Source organism: Coregonus lavaretus (assembly GCF_964263955.1).
Source record: "Coregonus lavaretus genome assembly, chromosome: 20".
NCBI lineage: Eukaryota > Metazoa > Chordata > Actinopteri > Salmoniformes > Salmonidae > Coregonus > Coregonus lavaretus.
The window spans coordinates 31,669,860-31,693,339 of NC_140007.1; the positions used below are offsets into that span (position 1 = coordinate 31,669,860).

A 23,480-nucleotide genomic window follows, 5' to 3' on the forward strand; every position below is an offset into this window, starting at 1 on the left:
CAACAGGACATTACGCACAAGCTTTTAACAGTGTTTCCATAAATCGCCGCGCAAATGCCATTATCGAAATGCGAATAAAATACAATTGTATAATTTTGCACAATTTCAACATCTGGGCCTTGCCTTTTTTTAAACTCTAGCTACCATTGTATGTATAGCCATATGGGACGTCCCCTTTTCGTACAGTCCGCCAATCAGAATAGCCAGGTTGGAGAGACGTCATCGGAGAGTATGGGGGAAGAAGCCCGTGGTTCTCCAACGGGGTGGCAGTCTACCGGGAAGAACGACAACAAAGGTAGGTGACCCATGATTCATATTTTAAAGGCACTAGTTATCATTCTCCACTGTACGATTTCGCGTGCGCCAGGACACGAATGGTGACACTATGATTACGTGTATATTTCTTATTTATAGCCAACATTGTGTATGCCTATTGGTCTACAACCACCTATTAACAAAAGCACAACGACTGGTTAACACAAAAGACAAGTCAACAGCCTAGGAACCGGTGTTCTTACTCCTTTGTTACTGTATTTGATCATACAATGTCAGTAGAAGTAATGCCCTGTCTTTTATAATTAATAGGCCTACAGTATTTGTTTACATGTCTGTTTGGGGACATTAGATGGCAATGCTGAAGTTTAAGATTAGATGAAAAAAAGTACAGTAGTGGTCCTCTGTAGCTCAGCTGGTAGAGCACGGCGCTTGAAACGCCAAGGTAGTGGGTTCGATCCCCGGGACCACCCATACACAAAAATGTATGCACGCATGACTGTAAGTCGCTTTGGATAAAAGCGTCTGCTAAATGGCTTATTATATTATTATGTTTTGGATTACCCACCAGTATAAAGGCAACAGTTTTGTTGACAATAGAGGCTAGGCTACAGTATTACCATATCCTGAGCTGCAGTGTGCATGTTAGGCAATTTGTTACAAATAGCAAAATGGAAAGATGCCGGCATCTACTTTGTGGTAGGCCTACCACGACTGTCACACTTTGTCAAGAAATGCAACACGTCATAACCTGTATCGGAGAAAATATGAAGAAAAGACTGCTCTGCTCTTCCTTTGCATGAAACATTCGCGGCAAAAATTACCCCGCGAGAGTTCTTTATACATATTGGAAGGGGGAGGAGAAATGAAACCAGCTGTTGGTTGTCATTAGTTACCACAGCCACAAAGACAAAATTGGCTATATCTTAAAAATGCATAAAAACTTCATTTAAGGTTACGTTTAGGCATAGGGTTAGCAGTGTGGTTCAGGCTAGGGTTAGGTTTAAAATCCAATTTTAAGAAGATCAATTGTAGAAAGAGGCGGTGTTTAGCCATGATTAGGACTGTGGCTGTGGTAACTAGTGATGACCCAGCGTGTCGAACTCAGAACTGACGGAGAAAGGGAAAACAATGTGGTTTGCACATTTTGCAAACGCGTGTCTACAATAGTCGCCCATGGATGGGATCATTTGACTTCGCCTATGTAACACCCATATACTTACACAATAATTAAACCTAATAAACTACCCGTTGCGTTTGGCAGTTTCCCTTTTCCGAGTCCTTCAGTCTTATAATGAACCCCTAAAGGGGTCGGTTTTATATTGTACAACCATTAGGCCTTTATGAAGGATAGCCTAATATTACTGAAATAAGTTAAAGCAGGATTGATTTGTCGAAGAACTATCCTTTGACTATTGCCACACAACAACAAAAAGTCAAGCAGCCCTTTCTCTTTAGAACAAAAGATTGAGCGACCTCATCCATTGGTCGGTTGTCTACCCCAATACCCCATGCTGCCCCCTGAAGCAGAACAGGGTTGGTTTAATTATGGGATAGGCATGTCAGTTGTTATGACAACATAGAGCTTTTGACCTTCCTATGAAGGAGTGGTCCCCATCTTCTTTTTGCCTGATTGGGGGCTGTTATGGCTTCAGATATAATAATAATAATAATATAATATGCCATTTAGCAGACGCTTTTATCCAAAGCGACTTACAGTCATGCGTGCATACATTTTTTTGTGTATGGGTAGTCCCGGGGATCGAACCCACTACCTTGGCGTTACAAGCGCCGTGCTCTACCAGCTGAGCTACAGAGGACCACATGACAGATATACTATTGTCAAGAAAAACGTGACACTGGTAATTACAAATTTGACCCAAGAAAATATAGGCTTAAATACAGAAGGATTGTCATTTAGTTGTTGGTGTATAATATTTGAAACCAGTACTTTTATTCAAATTATTACAGAGGTGCAAATGTTATATTTGAAATAAATGCTATGATTTCCATGTGAAATGTCTCTGTTTTGTGTCATTTTTTAGATAACAGAAAAATGGCGACAAATGTGGACCTGGACCAGACCAAAGATGCCACTGCAGAGAAATGCAGCCGTTTCGAACTGCTGGACTGGCTCAATAAGACCCTGGACATCAAATTCACCAGGGTGGAGCAGATATGTTCAGGTACTGTCTCACTAGGTCACACAGCTTCATTGCTATGCTATAACAAGAATCCTAGAGCTGTCTACAATGCTTTTATCACATATACAAATGCAGACTCCTGACACTTAGTGGACAGGTACCTTTCTCTCTAATGACTGATGAAAAGCACATGTTTCACTATAGCAGGGGTCTCCACTCATTTCTAGCATGAGAGCTACTTTAAAAAAATGAAACATGTTGTGATCTACACATTTTTTCCTAGCTTTCAAATAGGCACATTCTTCTCTCCCCTGCAAACTCTTCCGGAGGTCCTTAGTGTACAAGAGAAAGTAGTGCACTATGTTTTCTGCCATTATACCTGGTAAAATAATTGTTAATAGACAACTCTAAGGGGGCCCCTATAAAATCTATGATTTCCCCCCCAAATTCTGTTGTATATTTTCCCAAATTCTGTTCTCAGTTATTTTTCACTCTTAAAATTACAATTGTTCATAGAGAAACAACGAAATTGGATGTTCTGAGTCCATGTCAATGCTTAACCCATAAGAGTTTAATCCCTGTCTAAGCCTGGGGGGGGGGGGGGGGGGGGGGGGGGTACAAACGCATTGAAGAACATATTCACTACATGGAACAACAGATAGTCCCCCAAAAAAATCGAAAGGAAGTTTGTTCTGAAGTGTCTGTCATATATCTGAGAGATATAAGAAAAACCAGGAAACATTTGTAATTTTTGTACATGTATTTACGCCCTTATTTTTGTCATTAAACAGTATCCATATACTGTATAGTTCCATACATTTTTCCGACTGGTACCGTGGGACCAGTCTTGTGAGGCCTGTGCTACAGACATAAGTTGGCAGATCGGCTGTACCGACTTCAGACGAGTCCCAAGATGCTTGTTGGAGTCGTAGAGCAAAACGGAGAACACCACCGTGTTCGTGTGAGTCTGTGGGCGTCCTAGAGCAAAACACCTTTACATAGAGGTGTCATAATGTTTTTGTAGGCCAAACCGTTCGGACGCTACAGACGATTTTGTGAGAAAAACGGTTTTCGGGATGTCTCATGGTCTGACAAACACTGCTCTAGCTCTGTCACCTTTCTCCGCAGATGCGGAAGTGTTACGTAGGCGGATGCAGTGGATTATCTCAAGCTTAAACTGACAGATTTTATGGGGATGTTTTTATAATACTAATTAGATTTCCGCGGGGTGCGGACATCAACCTTAGGGGGTTAAATCACATCAGAAGACACATTTTTTTAGGTCTGGAAGAACATTTTAACACATTTTGATTGTTTTGTGTAATTCCCCTTTAACTGCGCATCTAGCGAACGAGGAATGTGCCGTCTAATGAACGGGTCTAGCGATGGTTCTGTACTGCTGCTGCTCATTTCATGGCAAAGTTTGCAAATAACCACTACAGTTAACAAAAATATAAACGCAACATGTAGGTTGGTCCCATGTTTCATGAGCTGAAATAAAAGATCCCCAAATGTTTCCATTTGCACCTAAAAAAATGGTCTCTCAAATTTTGTGCACAATTTTATTTACATCCCTGTTAGTGAGCATTTCTCCTTTGCCAAGATAATCCATCCACCTGACAGGTGTGGCATATCAAGAAGCTGATTCAACAGCATGATCATTACACAGGTGCACCTTGTGCTGGGGACAATAAAATGCCACTCTAAAATATGCAGTTTTGTCACACAACACAGATGTCTCAAGTTTTAAGGGAGTGTGCAATTGGAATGCTCACCGCAGGAATGTCCACCAGAGCTGTTGCCAGAGAATTGAATGTTCATTTCTCTACAATAAGCCGCCTCCAACGTTGGTTTAGAGAATGTGGCCGTATGTCCAACCGGCTTCACGACCACAGACCACGTGTATGGTATCGTGTGGGCAAACGGTTTTCTGATGTCAACATTGTGAACAAAGTGCCCCATGATGGCGGTGGGGTTATGGTATGGGCAGGCATAAGCTATGAACACAATTGCATTTTATCGATGGCTATTTGAATGCACATAGATACCATGACGAGATCCTGGGGCCCATTGTCGTGCCATTCATCCGCCGCCATCACCTCATGTTTCAGCATGATAATGCATGGCCCCATGTCACAAGGATCTGTACACAATTCCTGGAAGCTGAAAATTTCCCAGTTCTTCCATGGCCTGCATACCAACCAGACATGTCTCCCATTGAGCATGTTTGGGATGCTCTGGATCGACGTGTATGACAGCGTATTCCAGTTCCCGCTAATATCCAGCAACTTCAGACAGCCATTGAAGAGGAGTGGGACAACATTCCACAAGCCACAATCAACAGCCTGATCAAATCTATGCGAAGGAGATGTCGCTCTGCATGAGTCAAATAGTAGTCACACCAGATACTGACTGGTTTTCTGATCCACACCCCTACTTTTTTTTAAAGGTATCTGTGACCAACAGATGCATATCTGTATTCCCAGTCATGTGAAATCCATAGATTAGGGCCTAATTTATTTATTTCAATTGACTGATTTCCTTATATGAACTGCATGTTGCATTTATATTTTTGTTCAGTATAATAGATAGAAATGATATCAATACTCATGATATACTTCTGCCAGGCAAGCCTACTTTGCAGTTAACATTTAATTGAGAAGGTTTTGGGGTAAGTATTTATGTCAACCCACAAGACGGTTATCACATCAAGTTATCACGGAGTGATAAACAAACGCGTGCACCACACCGACAGACAGGGGCAATATTGCTGGAAATTAATTGGCAGATATTGTGTTAGGTTTGTCTTTTTAAGCCAACAGTGGCTAACCAGGGGTGGGATAATGTCAATGTTGTGTTGATTAGATAGTAGCTGGGAGCTTGCAGTGTCTGATACTTGTGAGATTTGTTTATGACAGTTTGCGGTGGAACATGTGAAAATTGCATGTACTTTCAGAATTGTTACTTATAAGTGAGTGGGCTGCGAGCTACTGGTAGCTTGTGATTGACCTGTTGGAGACTACAGCCTATTCTGTCCTGCTCTCCCTCGTTACTAGAGAGCCTTAAACGTCTATTGTGTGTGTGTGGTGTGCAGGTTCCTGCTACTGCCAGCTGATGGACTGGATCTTTCCTGGGTGCATCAACCTGAGCACAGTGAAGTTCCAGGCCCAGGACATGCCAGACTTCCTCCACAACTACAATCTGCTCCAAGCTGGCTTCGACAAGACTGGTGTCACCAAGGTTAGACTACACCCCATTTTGTCTCTGAAAATAAATGACTTACACCCATAGCTTTTTGTCCATTACATTTAAGTCAATGATCTTTTTTATTGTATGTTAATATTTTATATATGAGCAGAGATTTCTCCTTTTGTTTCTATGTGGTATTTGCTTATTGTTCTAAATCCCTCCCCTTTAGTTTGTTCCAGTGGAGGAGCTGATAAACGGAAAGTTCCAGCCCAACTTCGTATTCCTGAAGTGGTTCAAGAGGTTTTTCCGGGCTAACCTGGCAGGGCAGGTGTATAACCCTGTAGAGGCTCGCCAGGGCCAGGACATCCAGCCTGCCAGATCCCGCTTCCGCTCCCCTCAGAGACTTGACCTCAAAGGCCGCAATTCTGCCAGGCGCAGCTCCAGTCAATCAGGTGTTCATTATTTTACTTATCATGGGTTGAAATATTATTTGTGCTGTTTATGACCTTATATTCAAGATAGATTATTGTTGATCTTTTTGTGTTAATCAATTTGTGCTTTCCTATTTTTCGCGACAGGGGGGTTGGAAACCGACACAGATGAAGAAGCTTTAGGGAAGTATCAAAGGAAACGTATTATTTATGAGGATATATGGAGGGAGACTTACTCCTGGGTGGGGCCCAGCACTCTGGGAGAGATCTATGCCTACTGCAGTCTGTGCGACCTGAACCTCAACATCTATCACTCAGGCCTGTTGGACCTGAAGCGTCACTCACAGTCCAAGAAGCACCGCAAGCTTTCCCTGGCTGCCAGTGATGGCACCCTAACGCCAGAGTCAGGAAAAAGCAGACAGGGCAGCTGCAGCGACCCTCCGCCCTGTAGTGAGTTGGTCATGCGCTTCATTCAAGCCAACTGTGTCTCTGGTCCCTCCGCGGCTGGGGACCAAGTGTCTAACAGATACGGCCAGTATGTCCTGGGACTACAGTACCCAGAGGACATAGTGTCTGCCTGCCAAAAGACTCCTTACTGCATATACATGTACGGAGGAGTGGTGCTAGGGCAGGCTGACATGGCTTCTGTAGTTCTAGTGGGGTATTTTGATGTGAAGGCAGCCAGGCACTGCATCAGGCTGTTGGATGTTCTGCAGCCTCCAGGTGATGACAATGCTGGAGACAAAACAGCTGCAGCTCTGGTGGAGACCATGGAGAGGTTTGGGCTTCCTGCAGCTAACCTCGCTGCTCTCTACTCAGATGGTAATGGTTCTGCCTCGGAGCCAATTTTCTCACAGCTCAGGGAACTCAACCCCAATGTGGTGGTGCTAGGTGGGCTGTATGGAGTGGCTGATGCAGCCTGCCATGCTGGAGTGGCGGAGCTCTCCACTCAGGCCCAGGAGCTTATTGTCGATATCTACTCCCACTACTCCTCCTGCTCCACCAAGGATGACAACCTGAAGGAACTGTTTTCCCGCATTAGCAGTGGCCTCACCCTTCCCCTCACCACCTGCTGCCTTAACTTCTGCATGTTAGTCAGGAAGGTTTTGGGAAAGTGGACCGATCTCATCTCCCACTTCAGCTCCTGTAACAAAAAGGATGACATAGATAACAAGGCCAAGCTGATCTGCACACAGCTGCAGGATCCCAAACTCAGGGCTATCTTCATGTTTCTGGACCAGGCCCTAGAGCCCCTCCGTGTCTTCCAGGAGCGACTGCATCACCATGAGGGCTCAGCCCGGGCCGACTTGGTGCAGATCCTACAGGACGCCAGCGGCCTCCTGCGCTCCTATGCCTCCAGTTTCCTCCGTCCTCAAGCCGTTGTGCGCTTCCTCAAGGAACGTGACACCTTTCTCCTCAAGACCACAACGTTCCACCTGCCAGGGGCGGAGCTGAATGTGGGCGGGGCTGCAGTGGAGGACTTCCTGTGTGAGTCATCAGAGAAAGGAAGTGAAGCCCTGCAGTTGTTACAGGAACAGGCTCTGTCGTTCTACACAGCGCTCACAGCCAGCGTGGCGGAGGGGCTGCCTCTGAGTGACGGCGTGTTGAGGAGCATGGCCCAGCTACTGAGCCCTCAGGGCAGGCTGAAGGTCACGGGGAAGGCTGTGGGAGATCTGGGGGCCAAACTGGGGCTCTGCAGCTCACCTGAGGAGATCAGCCAGCTGAACAAGGAGTTCCTGGAATATCAGCTGGGAGAGGAGGACGAGGGAGAAAACGGATGTGATGGAGGGGTCCAGAATGGCTCGGCAGCACCCTCACTGGAGCAACATTGGAGCACTGTGCTGAAGGCTTCTGGGTCGACCACCATCTTCAGGAAACTTGTTTTGACCCTCTTAGCCATGCCCTGCCCCCCACTTGAAGCTCAGAAGGTCTTCACACAGGTATGTGTAGACAAAAAGCGTCACACACTTGTATGTCACTGCATGCCTGCATGGAAGTTATTGCATTGGTACAGTCCCATTTATGTACAGTACCAGTCAAAAGTTTGGACACACCTACTCATTCAAGGGTTTTTCTTTGTGACGACATAAACTATGAAATCATGGAGTAACCAAAAAAGTGATAAACAAATCAAAATATATTTTATATTTGAGATTCTTCAAAGTAGCCACCCTTTGCCTTGATGACAGCTTTGCACACTTTTGGCATTCTCTCAACCAGCTTCATGAGGTAGTCACCTGGAATACATTTCAATTAACAGGTGTGCCTTCTTTAAAGTTAATTTGTGGAATTTATTTCCTTCTTAATGCGTTTGAGCCAATCAGTTGTGTTGTGACAAGGTGTGTGGGGGGGGAGGGGGGATAGCCCTATTTGGTAAAAGACCAAGTCCATATTATGGCAAGAACAACTCAAATAAGCAAAGAGAAACGACAGTCCATAATTACTTTAAGACACGAAGGTCAGTCAATACTGAACATTTCAGGAACTTTGAAAGTTTCTTCAAGTGCAGTCACAAAAACCATATTGCGCTATGATGAAACTGGATCTCATGAGGACCACCACAGGAATGGAAGACCCAGAGTTACCTCTGCTGCAGAGGATAAGTTCATTAGAGTTACCAGCCTCAGAAATTGCAGCACAAATAAATGCTTCACAGAGTTCAAGTAACAGACACATCTCAACATCAACTGTTCAGAGGGGACTGTGTGAATCAGGCATTAATGGTCGAATTGCTGCAAAGAAACCACTACTAAAGGACACCAATAAGAAGAAGAGACCTGCTTGGGCCAAGAAACACGATCAATGGACATTAGACCGGTGGAAATTTGTCCTTTGGTCTGGAGTCCAAATGTAAGATTTTTGGTTGAAACTGCTGTGTCTTTGTGAGACGCGGTGTGAGTGAACGGATGATCTCTGCATGTGTAGTTCCCACCGTAAAGCATGGAGGAGGAGGAGGTGTTATGGTGCTTTGCTGGTGACACTGTCAGTGATTTATTTAGAATTCAAGGCACACTTAACCAGCATGGCTACCACAGCATTCTGCAGTGATACGCCATCCCATCTGGTTTGGGCTTAGTGGGACTATAATTTGTTTTTCAACAGGACAACGACCCAACAGACCTCCAGGCTGTGTAAGGGCTACTTTACCAAGAAGGAGAGTGATGGAGTGCTGCATCAGATGACCTGGCCTCCACAATCACCCGACCTCAACCCAATTGAGATGGTTTGGGATGAGTCGGACGGCAGAGTGAAGGAAAAGCAGCCAACAAGTGCTCAGCATATGTGGGAACTCCTTCAAGACTTTTGGAAAAGCATTCCAGGTGAAACTGGTTGAGAGAATGCCAAGAGTGTGCAAAGCTGTCATCAAGGCAAAGGGTGGCTACTTTGAAGAATCTCAAATATAAAATATATTTTGATTTGGTTACTACATGATTCCATATGTGTTATTTCATAGTTTTGATGTCTTCACTATTATTCTATAATGTAGAAAATAGTAAAAATAAAGAAAAACCCTTGAATGAGTAGGTGTGTCCAAACTTTTGACATTTTGTTACGTTACAGCCTTAATGTAAAATTGATTAAATAAAAACATTTCCTCTACAATCTACACACAATACCCCATAATGACAAAGCTAAAACAGGTTTTTAGAATTTTTTTGAAATGTATTCAAACAAAAAAAGAGAAATACCTTATTTACATAAGTAGACTCAAAATTGAGCTCAGGTGCATCCTGTTTCCATTGATCATCCTTTAGATGTTTCTACGACTTTGATTGGAGTCCACCTGTGGTAAATTCAATTGATTGGACAGGATTTGGAAAGGCACACACCTGTCTATATAAGGTCCCACAGTTGACAGTGCATGTCAGAGCAAAAACCAAGCCATGAGGACGAAGGAATTGTCCGTAGAGCTCCGAGACAGGATTGTGTCGAGGCACAGATCTGTGGAAGGGTACCAAAAAATTTATTTAGCATTGAAGGTCCCCAAGAACACAGTGGCCTCCATCATTCTGAAATGGAAGAAGTTTGGAACCATGAAGACACTTGCTAGAGCTGGCCGCCTGGCCAAACTGAGCAATCGGGGGAGAAGGGCCTTGGTCAAGTTCCTCTGTGGAGATGGGAGAACCTTCCACAAGGACAACCATCTCTGCAGCACTCCACCAATCAGGCCTTTATGGTAGAGTGGCCAGACGGAAGCCACTCCTCAGTAAAAGGCACATGACAACCCACTTGGAGTTTGCTAAAAGGCACCTAAAGACTCTCAGACCATGAGAAACAAGATTCTCTGGTATGATGAAACCAAGATTGAACTCTTTGGCCTGAATGCCAAGCGTCACGTCTGGAGGAAACCTGGCACCATCCCTAAGATGAAGCATTGTTGTGGCAGCATCATGCTGTGGGGATGTTTTTCAGCGGCAGGGATACTAGTCTAGTCAGGATCAAGGCAAAGATGAACGGAGCAAAGCACAGAGAGATCCTTGATAAAAACCTGCTCCAGAGCGCTCAGGACCTCAGACTGGGGTGAAGGTACACCTTCCAACAGGACAACAACCCTAAGCACACAGCCAAGACAACGCAGGAGTGGCTTCGGGACAAATCTCTGAATGCCCTTGAGTGGTCCAGCCAGAGCCCGGACTTGAACCCGATCGAACATCTCTGGAGAGACCTGAAAATAGCTGTGCAGCAACGCTCCCCATCCAACCTGACAGAGCTTGAGAGGATCTGCAGAGAAGAATGGGAGAAACTCCCCAAATACAGGTGTGCCAAGCTTGTAGCGTCATACCCAAGAAGACTCGAGGCTGTAATCGCTGCCAAAGGTGCTTCAACAAAGTACTGAGTAAAGGGTCTGAATACTTATGTAAATGTTATATTTCCGTTCTTCAAACCTGTTTTTGCTTTGTCGTTATGGGGTATTGTGTGTAGATTGATGAGGGGAGAAAAAACAATTTCCTCAATTTTAGAATAAGGCTGAAACCTAACAAAATGTGGAAAAAGTCAAGGGGTCTGAATACTTGTTTCTGCATCTATATTATTTGTGTCTGTCTGTGTTCTCAGGCTGTGGAGAATGGGGACGCTGCCCAGTTCACTGACAGTGTGGCAGAGAGTGAGCTGGACTCCATTCAGGAAGTAGACCTTACCAATGAACTGACCAATGACAGCACTCTCTCAGACAACAACAGTGTCAACAGGGTTGGCAGGAAGAAGAAAGGTCATGGTCATTCTAGAAAGATTCCATCAGGTAAGTTATTTAATTAGGGGACTGGGATAGGAATATAATAGAAAGTGTTAATATAATGATAATAATTAAGTGTATTAGTAATGTATTGAGTAGCGCCCACAAGAGCACTCAAATGCTTTTTTTAGGGTACAGCTCCATTTTGGGTTAGCATTAGTTTGTGTGTGTACCGGTAAGCAGTTTATCAGGTGGATTAGCACATGAAAGGGTTAGCTTTAATGGGTTGAGTTGCTCAGGATGGAGGCAGCTTTCCAATGTTGGGGTATGTTAGTGTAGCATGAGCATGCTTCAGGTTTGCATTTCTGGATAGTCTTATAGAAGGTTTGTTGTGTAAGTTTAACAGACAGACTAGACAGATGTATATTTCTAGTGGGAAATCATTATTGTTATTTACATGTATTGTTATTTAAAGGTGATGGTATTATTAGAGAGGGGTATCTATCAACATGCCATACCATTGGTTGAGTTAGCTGTAATTGTATGCTTCTCATTTTAATTTGAAAACGTGTGCATGCAAATACCCTGACATGGGCACTGTCACACATTAGAAACCATTTGTCATCATCTCTGCATGTGTGTGGTGCCATTAGCATTGTCTGGTATGCACAAGCCTTGAGAGCAAAAGTGCATTTTGACATGACACCCTACACAGCACCAAAATGGCTACAAATCAAATGGCTACAAATCGAATCATATAATATTGTAGTCGTGATGGCGCATTACAGTAGTATATGGGTTGTAATCTTACACTGTCCATTGATTCTCTCAGTGTTTCACATACTTCTATCACAGGATCCCTGTTAATAATGGAAGCATCAATGTGTTGTTTTCCAGAGGTGAATTACCTTAATGGGACAGTGAAGCCATGCACAGTGCGCCTGCAGAAGATAATCAGTAAGAAAAGATATTGACAGTTACTGAAGATTATCATTGTTAATCATCAATATCACTTAAAGGGGCAATCAGCAGTTGCTACATCCATATTTGGACTTATAAATGAATGATATGTACCCATTGATTCTTGAAGAATATAACTTATAAATGCCTCATGAGCTTAGTTCAACTGTCGTACCGCATCAGAACCCAAAATATAAGCTTGTTTTACTCCAATGTTTGTAAACAAAGTAAATGTAAACAAACACTGTAAAGCCTCAAAACATGGTTAAAACTATCATTTTGATATCATGTCCTTGAATTCATAGACCTGTCTATGAATTTTAGAGTGGTTACATTTCTCCAGCCCCATCCCTCAGATTTCTACCGAAACAGTGGCAGGGACATCACTTCGTTATTGTTTCAACTGCTGATTGGCCCCTTAAAAGCCCAGTGCAGTTAATGTGACTTTCCTGTGTTTTCTATGTATTTCCACACTATGAGGTTGGAATAATACTATGAAATTGTGAAAATGATAATAATGCCCTTTAGTGTAAGAGCTGTTTGAAAAGACTGCCTGAAATTTCAGCCTGTTTTGGTTGGATGGAGTTTTGGTCTGCCTGGTGATTGAGAAATTGCTAAGAAGCTATTTTTGTTTCTTTTTGACCATTTGAATTGAAAACAATCACAGTAAGGTACTTAAGAAATGATTTGTTATTGAGATAAAAATGGCTGCATTGGACCTTTATACTCCATTTAAGTGATGTACAGGTGACACATTACCAGAGACGGTTACCAGCCTACAATCCGCCTACTGCTCTTCCATTTCAATTCAGTCAATGCAGGAAGTAACCTGAAATTCAGATTTTCCTCAATGCTTTTCAATCAAACCCTGTCTCTTTAGTTGTCTGTGCACTGTCTTTTCACCTTTGGACAATTTCAGGCAAAACGAATGTATTTTCTGCTTTAAAACATTGATTTGGTTTGATAACATTTGTGTCTGTAGATGGACCAAAGAATGAGGACAATACTGTGTTCGTTGAGGACGAGGTCATTTGGACAAATACTATGGAGGTAATGTTTTGTATTCTTTTGTTGTTGTTTTTTTTGTACAATATTTCATGTCTGGCAGGATTGGGGGAACCAATTAGACAAATATGGTAACTTAAGATTTAACTAAGAGTTATTGTTTTCTTGGGACTCATAATCAACTACGCATAACAGAGCTTCCCTGTAGAAGACGGACATATACAGTGGGGAGAACAAGTATTTGATACACTGCCGATTTTGCAGGTTTTCCTACTTACAAAGCATGTAGAGGTCTGTCATTTTTATCATAGGTACACTTCAACTGTGCGAGACGGAATCTAAAACAAAAATCCAGAAAATCACATTGTATGATTTTTAAGTAATTAATTTGCATTTTATTGCATGACATAAGTATTTGATCACCTACCAACCAGTAAGTATTCCGGCTCTCACAGACCTGTTAGTTTTTCTTTAAGAAGCCCTCCTGTTCTCCACTCATGACCTGTATAAACTGCACCTGTTTGAACTCATTACCTGTATAAAAGACACCTGTCCACACACTCAATCAAACAGACTCCAACCTCTCCACAATGGCCAAGACCAGAGAGCTGTGTAAGGCCATCAGGGATAAAATTGTAGACCTGCACAAGGCTGGGATGGGCTACAGGACAATAGGCAAGCAGCTTGGTGAGAAGGCAACAACTGTTGGCGCAATTATTAGAAAATGGAAGAAGTTCAAGATGACGGTCAATCACCCTCGGTCTGGGGCTCCATGCAAGATCTCACCTCGTGGGGCATCAATGATCATGAGGAAGGTGAGGGATCAGCCCAGAACTACGCGGCAGGACCTGTTCAATGACCTGAAGAGTGCTGGAACCACAGTCTCAAAGAACCATTAGTAACACACTATGCCGTCATGGATTAAAATCCTGCAGCGCACGCAAGGTCCCCCTGCTCAATCCAGCGCATGTCCAGACCCGTCTGAAGTTTGCCAATGACCATCTGGATGATCCAGAGGAGGAATGGGAGAAGGTCATGTGGTCTGATAAGACAAAAATAGAGCTTTTTGGTCTAAACTCCACTCGCCGTGTTTGGAGGAAGAAGAAGGATGAGTACAACCCCAAGAACACCATCCCAACCGTGAATCATGGAGGTGGAAACATCATTCTTTGGGGATGCTTTTCTGCAAAGGGGACAGGACGACTGCACCGTATTGAGGGGAGGATGGATGGGGCCATGTATCGCGAGATCTTGGCCAACAACCTCCTTCCCTCTGTAAGAGCATTGAAGATGGGTCGTGGCTGGGTCTTCCAGCATGATAACGACCCGAAACACACAGCCAGGGCAACTAAGGAGTGGCTCCGTAAGAAGCATCTCAAGGTCCTGGAGTGGCCTAGCCAGTCTCCAGACCTGAACCCAATAGAAAATCTTTGGAGGGAGCTGAAAGTCCGTATTGCCCAGCGACAGCCCCGAAACCTGAAGGATCTGGAGAAGGTCTGTATGGAGGAGTGGGCCAAAATCCCTGCTGCAGTGTGTGCAAACCTGGTCAAGACCTACAGGAAACGTATGATCTCTGTAATTGCAAACAAAGGTTTCTGTACCAAATATTAAGTTCTGCTTTTCTGATGTATCAAATACTTATGTCATGCAATAAAATGCAAATTAATTACTTAAAAATCATACAATGTGATTTTCTGGATTTTTGTTTTAGATTCTGTCTCACAGTTGAAGTGTACCTATGATAAAAATTACAGACCTCTACATGCTTTGTAAGTAGGAAAACCTGCAAAATCGGCAGTGTATCAAATACTTGTTCTCCCCACTGTATATTGTAGCCTATGTTTGTTTTTAACATGTTCTTACCTTGCTGTAGTGGGGGTGTGACAAATGAAACCCCAAATAAACTGCATGTGACAACACCTGACAATGGAAACAATATCATTCTTTCAACTCAAACAAACCAAAGCGTGCATGGATCTTTTGTGTGCATGGATCATGGATGTATCCAAATCTTGACATTATGGTAAACTTATCTTTACAGGCCTTGTTAAATAGAGGTCAGCAGTATGCTTAACTCTGCTGTTGCTTGTCCAATCAACCATTCTCTAAGATTTTACATTCTTTGAATTCAAAAGCCTTAAACTATGCCTAGAATAAGTGCATGCCAGCTTTTCACCCTTGTCTAACTAACCTTATCAGTAAATCTTTCTATTTTTTCTCTCATGTGGGTATGCTTTATGGTTCGTAGTAGTGGGCTAGTGGCAATTATTGGATGTGAGAAGGTGTGTGTGAGTGCTTGAATGCGTAAATGAGTGCGGGTTTGTGTGTGTGTGTGAGCTTGTGCATGTGTGCATGTGTGCACATGTACAGTGTATATGTGTAATGCGTGTGTGTGCATGTGTATTGTCCCTCAGGGCACCATTAGGGGCATTTATGGCTGGGAGAGCAGCTTACGCCAGAAGCCACAGGCGAGAACTGTATTTCAGGCTGGTGCCGGCGCCTGGGCCAAGCCACAGGTTCTTGACAACGACAGCAAAAAGGACCAGGAGTCCGAGGCTGCGTCGGTAGGTACTCTCAGAGCTCCTACCTGTGATGGCTGGTGAGCGGAGATACCTGAGGACAGGCTCATTGTAATGGCTACAGTATCAAACACATGGATTCATTCCATTCCAGCCATTACAATGAGCCCATCCTCCTATATCTTCACCCACCAGCCTGTAGGAGAGTCCCTCTAACCTCTGGTAATTGGGACAGTGAAAGGTGCAGTACTGTCAAAACAAGAAAACGTATATTTCCTTAGAAAGGTGTGCGTGGCTGTCATTGGCACATCATTATTTCTGTGCATGGCTCTTGTGATTCGACTTCTAACATTCTGATTTCCCTTCTAACACTTTTTATGGACTTGGTGGTCTCCCATTTCCTCACCTCTATCATTCTCACTACTCTGAAATTGTGCACCATGGTCTGCTGGATTGGGTCGCTTAAAGAAATGCTGACAACCTGACAAACCAAGCAAAGTACCAGAGTAGCGTATTACATGTAAAAAAGGATATATCCAATTGTAGTCACCCATAAGACAACCTTTCAAGTGTCTTTGTTTACATTTTCAGGTTCATCAGAAATCCGTGAATGTGTTCGTCACTGTCTTCAAACATGGCATTGTCAACTATTTTATCTGTGTATTCAAGCATAAATATTATTGATTTTCAGCCCCTGAAGAATGAGAATCAAACATCAACATCCAATGTGTCTACACCGAGTCCCAGGGCAGCAAAGAAGGCCGTTGATTACCAGGTTCCTACTTTCACGACAATTAGTATCACAAATATTTGCTATGCATGCCAACATGCTTCCTTATCATGTAAACCCATGTGAATAACCCTCCATCTCCCTGGGTCTCACCCTGTAGGATGGGAAGGGTTTCCCCATTGGAGAGCTGGTGTGGGGAAAGGTGAAGGGCTTCTCCTGGTGGCCTGGACTGGTAGTGCTCTGGAAGTCCAACAAGACACCGCCTGTATCCATGCGCCGGGTAGAGTGGTTCGGAGACAGCATGTTTTCCGAGGTGAGGACTTGGCTTGACTCGTTGTAAATAACAAGATTGATCTGCAGAATAGATTGATGTTTGATCTGAATCCTTCCTTTGTTTTGTGTTTCAGATCTATACAGAGAGGCTTCTGCATTTTGCAGCTTTCGCAAAGTGCTTCTGCAAGAATTCCTATGCCAGCTTGCCCACCTACAAAGATGCCATCTACCAGGTCCTTGAGGTAGGACTGGAATTATTTTATCACTGTATAACATTCTATTGTAAAGCTCCGTACATCACTGTTTGTTACCTTAACATATATATCACAATATTCCATACTGTATAATACCACAAAGCACCACATCACTCATTCACCACTCATATTTCATGTCTATGCAGTTGGCTGGTGAACGCTGTGGGAAGTCCTTTCTTGCAGCGGGGAATAAGCAAGAGGAGCTTAAGTTGATGCTGGACTGGGCCCACAGTGGATTCCAGCCCACTGGACCAGATGGGTTCAACCCCCCACCTCCTGCAGGTATGTGTGGTTTAGGGTGAAGTTGCTCCTAGATGCTGATCTCCTCACAAATGGTTAAAGTTAGGATTGGGGGAGGGGAAGCTGATCCAAGATCTGTTAGGGGGAGGGGAAGCTGATCCAAGATCTGTTAGGGGGAGGGGAAGCTGATCCAAGATCTGTACCTAGGTGAAACTTCACCCCGTAGCGCTTTGTGTTGCTTCCATTATATTTCCACAACAGGGTAACACTTATTCCTGTGTAGTAACACTGTAATTACACTTGTATTAGCAGGTAATCTCAGTTTCCTTTTGTTTTGTTTCATTCCCAAATATGCCAAAGTTTCGAAGGCAGAATCTTCAGACTCGCCTCTGTCAGACTACCAGCCCCCAGCTAAGAGGAAGTATGTGAACAAGAACAGACCATCCTATGGGAATCAGGGCTACAGCAGAGGTAAGTCCTATACCCACCGCAATCCATATTAATTCATAAGAGGGCAGTTATTTTAGTTACTCTGTCACTAAATAATTATAGTTACATCATTTCAATTCCTTTTTTGTTGTTCACAGAGGCAATGGTACAAGAGGTTATGAAAGGCAAGAAAATTGAAGGTATTTCGATTTCTTTCCACTATAATTGTGCTTTCTTGATCTGTATTTCTCTGCACTGATGGCATATAATGGAATCAGTAATTTTACTAATGTATACAATTAATTATTGTATCACCACAGAATTCTGTTTATCATGTGGAAGCCCCCACATCCACACCTTCCACCCACTGTTTGAAGGGAGTCTCTGCCAGAAGTGTAAGGTAAACTAACTACATCTTCTCATTCATTTAATGACTGTTCAGTTAATTTATGTAAATGTATTCACATAGACATGTTAAATCATGTCTGCTTATCATTTGAAAGATTGTTGACATTAATTACCCTCGTCCCCATGGTAAAGCTGTCCCTTGTAACCTTTACAGGAGAACTTTATTGAGACTTTGTACAGATACGATGAAGATGGCTACCAGTCCTACTGCACGGTTTGTTGTGCTGGCCAAGAGGTCATTCTGTGTGGCAATGCCAGCTGCTGCAGGTAAGCACTGCTCAAGAGTAAACTTTCCCCTCTCTCTTCTTTCATTCCCATTTCCTCTTTTACATGCATATCCTCTCTGTCGTTCTCTCGCTCTTCCTCTCTCAGGTGTTTCTGTAAGGACTGCCTGAACATTTTGGTTGGCGATGGAACCTTTAACAAGCTGAAGGATGTGGACCCATGGAGATGCTTCATGTGCTTACCATCCCAGTGCAACGGATCACTCAAGCTGCGGCCTGACTGGAACATGCGTGTTCAAGAGTTCTTCGTCAACAACAGTGCCCTCGAATTTGTACCCCACAGGTTGTATCCCTCCATCCCTGCGCATCAACGCAGACCCATCCGGGTATTGTCTCTCTTTGATGGGATTGCCACAGGTTTGTACATTCTCAACATGGGCTTTCATTCTTCTTGGGGAGATTGTTACTGATGAGGGATTGTGATGTGTTTTATGAGGATGTATGCAATGGCAGGTATTTATTCTCTTATCTGACAGGTTACTGTGTGCAGAAAGGTCAGGGTTTGGTCCTTGCTGTGTCTTTTTGGTGTGGTTAATAGTGATGGGTGGCTGTGTATGACCATTGTGCTCTTGCAGGGTACCTGGTGCTCAAAGACCTGGGCTTCATCATTAAACGCTACATTGCCTCTGAGATCTGTGGGGACTCGATCGCTGTGGGTATGATCAAACACCAGGGCCAGATAGAGCATATCAACGACGTACGCACCATCACCAGGAAACATGTGAGTTCAGCATACACACACACATTCATGTTAGAACACATTACAATACACATACACACTCCTATGGTCATTCTCTACAAAAAGGTGCTATCTAGAACCTAAAAGGGTTCTCCAGCTGTCCCCATAGGAGAACCCTTTGAAGAACCCTTTTTGGTTCCAGATAGAACCATTTTGGTTCCAGGTAGAACCCTATTGGGTTCCATGTAGAACCCTTTCCTTTTGGAACCCTTTTTTCTAAGAGTGTAACCTGTGTGTGTCTGTGTGTTTGCTTTAGCTGGCTGAATGGGGTCCCTTTGACCTCCTGATTGGAGGAAGCCCCTGCAATGACCTGTCCTGCGTCAACCCTGCTCGGAAGGGCTTATTTGGTAAGGAACCTCTACTTCTACTAGACAATGTAGAGAGCAAATGTCTGAAGAACCTTATCCAGTCTGTTTTCACATCGTTTTATCAGCAGTTAACAGAGTAGCCTACTGTTACATGTACATGCTTACCTTTCCATTGACCTAGTAAATGTGTTTGTTTGGGTTTTAATGGTCGTCTCTGTTTCCAGAGGGTACAGGCAGGCTGTTCTTTGAATATTACAGGATGCTGACCATGATGAGGCCAAGGGAAGATGATGATCGTCCATTCTTCTGGCTCTTTGAAAATGTGGTGGCCATGAGTGGTCATGACAAGGCCGACATCTGTCGCTTCCTTGAGGTAAAGATACTAGCTATTTAAAGAAAGAAAGAAAAAGAAGCCGAAATGTCATGGTCAATGAGGCCTGTCTCGCTCTCCTTCTTTCACTCTCTCCCTCTTTCTCACTCTCTCTGGTCAATACATTTGGCTGTATGTTTGCGTATTCATTTCATAATTACTAATAATCTCATCTTTTTCCAGTGCAATCCCATCCTGATCGATGCAGTAAAAGTGAGCCCAGCTCACAGAGCTCGCTACTTCTGGGGGAACCTCCCAGGCATGAACAGGTAAACATATATACAACTAACACATAGACACATCCCCATACACCTACACACTCCTACTGATAAACACTAACACATGCACTCTCAATATCTTGTTGTTTTTCTTATGTTCAACTCATCTATATGAAGTGAAATGACTTTATGATGGTCTCGCAGAGAGTTCACTCGTCTGTATGTGTTTCTCTCCTTAGACCTCTAGCTACCTCTCTGGATGACAAGGTGAACCTGCAGGATTGTCTGGAGCTTGGACGCACGGCCAAGGTAACACTAATAAGGTCTTGCTTCTAGATTGTTTTATAATTTAGTTGAGCCATAAATACTTCACTGGCAAGAGGTTGAAGTTAAAAGTTTGAAGTTCAGGTTACTTCTAATGTATATTTTCAAATGTATGAATGAGTTTCTAGCATCAGATGTGATGTCCATATTTGAAATATGGTTAAAGCTGTGATTGTTATCCGTCTGTTCTTTCCCTTATAGTATAACAAAGTTCGTACCATCACCACCAAGTCCAACTCCATCAGACAGGGGAAGATGGGACCCCTACCTGTCGACTTTAATGGCAAGGAGGACTACCTTTGGTGCACAGAGATGGAGAAGTAAGCCTTTATTATTGAGAGTAAAAGGGTAGGGGTGGACAGCATAGAATATAGAAGTGATTATAGTGTAATTACATTGTTTTAATGTGTTATAGTTACCATTATTCTTATACCATGACTGATCATGGATACTGCTCTCTCTTGTCAAAGTTAATGGTCTTACAGTGTGGAAGTTAAGTGAATGTAATTTGTAATTTCTGGTACAAATACACTTACCCTAAGGTTGTTTTGACATTGTTCTAACATTTTACACATTATGTGATTGACCTTCCTGCAGGATCTTTGGCTTTCCCAAGCATTACACTGATGTCAACAACATGGGTCGGAGCCAGCGGCAAAAAGTACTGGGCCGATCATGGAGTGTACCAGTTATCAGGCACCTCTTCGCTCCACTCAAGGACTACTTTGCCTGTGAGTAGGGACCTCACGTTCCTGTATGCTGCACTGTCGTCAACAACAACAGCCACATGAAATGGCTGATTGTTGGAGAGGGGAGGATAAAAACAGTATCATTATCCTGCCCTGCTTTTCAGTGAATGGAACTACCCTGTGTTTCTCAGACTGACCTCAGTCATCTTAGTCTTTTTGTATCACTGTCTGTATTGTCTGTTTTAATTAGTTTTTAGTTCATGAGCAGCTGTTTCAATACAGTGTGGTCATATTATCACAATATTCCCAGAATGCACTGACACTTTTTGGTTATTTCGGTTTGTCTGGAGTAGTTCACGTTTGTCTATCATTTATTTGATGTTTTGTTGACATTTGGTCAATGATGGTGAGATCAGACCTCAAACCCTGCCCACTATCTACCTCAATACTGATCTGTGATTGGTCTGACATCTGCAGTTTTATCTCTATTTAATGAATTTTTATAAATAGTCATAAAATCATATTCACTTGTAATTATATGACTGAACCTTCTAATGTTTTGTTACTTGTTTGGAAAAAAAGATCCTCCAAAAGAATTGAAAATGTGAAATTCAGATTCAAACTAAGGTAGAAAATGTGCCTTGAGTGTTTGTTTGTATTTTAACTTGGCCAATATTCACCATGGTTACTCTCTCTGTGGTGCTATAGTATGTTTCGGTTTTTAATGATAGAGGTGGTCACAGGACACGCATTTTGACTAACATTGTCTCACTTGCCATTTATAGGCTTTAATTTTGGTGATATATTCAAGCATGTGGATGCTATATATACCTGCATGCTTTTTTTCTTCAAAGAAAAAGTCGCTGAAAGCCAGTCCTAACAACTTTGATTTAAATAGTAAGATGTGTACCTTCTCCCTCTCTCTTAAGCCAATGGGGAGAGGAATGGTTGTAATCGCAAGTGCCTACTAAACAACTGTTTAAAACCCAGGTACAACACGCGTAGAACTATTTTTCTTCTGTAATTATTATTAATTCTTCAATATTTCAAAGGGATCCGGACAAAGCTCTGAGGAAAGGAGTACATCATAAACGTTGTCTCGTAATCGTTTCAGTAAAACAGACAGGCAGTGTGTAAGTGTGCATCTTTAAAGGGGGCACTTTTTGTGAAAGCAACTGTTTTAAACTGACCTTTTATGTTCTTGGGGTGTTGATGAAGGTCACATGGAGGGCCTAGTCATAAATTACCCACTTCAGTTTCATGCTTGTATTTGATGTGTACTGTTATGACCAGTAGACTGTGTTTTAAGTGATGGTTTTAACCGCAGTGTTCTGTTCATCTCTGTCAACAAGTTTGTTGATGATACCACAACACAACCAGCTTTCATAAAACAACTTGAAGTTACTCTATGTACTGAAATCATGAGAACTGTTTGTCATTTGGGGTTATTGAGATTCTTAACTCATTATTAGTTTAGTTTGAACCCTTGTTCCCCTCCACCATCCATACCTTCCTCTCGTGCTGTGTGAAATGTGTCAGTTCCATACTTTCCTCTCATGAAGTGTGTCAGTTCCATACTTTCCTCTCATGAAGTGTGTCAGTTCCATACCTTCCTCTCGTGCTGTGTAAAATGTGTCAGTTCCATACCTTCCTCTCGTGCTGTGTGAAGTGTGTCAGTTCCATACCTTCCCCTCTTGCTGTGTGAAGTGTGTCAGTTCCATACCTTCCTCTCGTGCTGTGTGAAATGTGTCAGTTCCATACCTTCCTCTCGTGCTGTGTGAAATGTGTCAGTTCCATACCTTCCTCTCGTGCTGTGTGAAGTGTGTCAGTTCCATACCTTCCTCTCTTGCTGTGTGAAGTGTCAGTTCCATACCTTCCTCTCTTGCTGTGTGAAGTGTCAGTTCCATACCTTCCTCTCGTGCTGTGTGAAGTGTGTCAGTTCCATACCTTCCTCTCGTGAAGTGTGTCAGTTCCATACCTTCCTCTCGTGAAGTGTGTCAGTTCCATACCTTCCTCTCGTGCTGTGTGAAGTGTGTCAGTTCCATACCTTCCTCTCGTGCTGTGTGAAGTGTGTCAGTTCCATACCTTCCTCTCGTGAAGTGTGTCAGTTCCATACCTTCCCCTCTTGCTGTGTGAAGTGTGTCAGTTCCATACCTTCCTCTCTTGCTGTGTGAAGTGTGTCAGTTCCATACCTTCCTCTCTTGCTGTGTGAAGTGTGTCAGTTCCATACCTTCCTCTCGTGCTGTGTGAAGTGTGTCAGTTCCATACCTTCCCCTCGTGCTGTGTGAAGTGTGTCAGTTCCATACCTTCCTCTCTTGCTGTGTGAAGTGTCAGTTCCATACCTTCCCCTCTTGCTGTGTGAAGTGTGTCAGTTCCATACCTTCCTCTCTTGCTGTGTGAAGTGTCAGTTCCATACCTTCCTCTCTTGCTGTGTGAAGTGTCAGTTCCATACCTTCCCCTCGTGCTGTGTGAAGTGTGTCAGTTCCATACCTTCCTCTCTTGCTGTGTGAAGTGTCAGTT

At 43.2% G+C, this 23,480-nt stretch overlaps 1 protein-coding gene across 1 annotated transcript; it reads left to right on the forward strand.

Moving 5' to 3' along the window:
- Positions 1-231: 231 nt before the first annotated feature.
- Positions 232-23,265, forward strand: LOC311148122 (uncharacterized protein; the record flags this gene model as incomplete). The annotated part of the gene is made up of 24 exons (XM_084185025.1): positions 232-295; positions 2,319-2,459; positions 5,512-5,657; positions 5,836-6,058; positions 6,185-7,977; positions 11,093-11,276; positions 12,108-12,167; positions 13,153-13,220; positions 16,386-16,469; positions 16,585-16,737; positions 16,832-16,939; positions 17,098-17,233; positions 17,552-17,662; positions 17,779-17,820; positions 17,941-18,020; positions 18,183-18,295; positions 18,401-18,669; positions 18,888-19,033; positions 19,308-19,398; positions 19,584-19,732; positions 19,913-19,998; positions 20,187-20,256; positions 20,473-20,591; positions 20,869-23,265. The coding sequence occupies 24 exons, from the start codon at positions 232-234 to the stop codon at positions 21,008-21,010; spliced, it is 4,578 nt and encodes a 1,525-aa protein (XP_084041151.1). The 3' UTR covers positions 21,011-23,265.
- Positions 23,266-23,480: the final 215 nt, after the last annotated feature.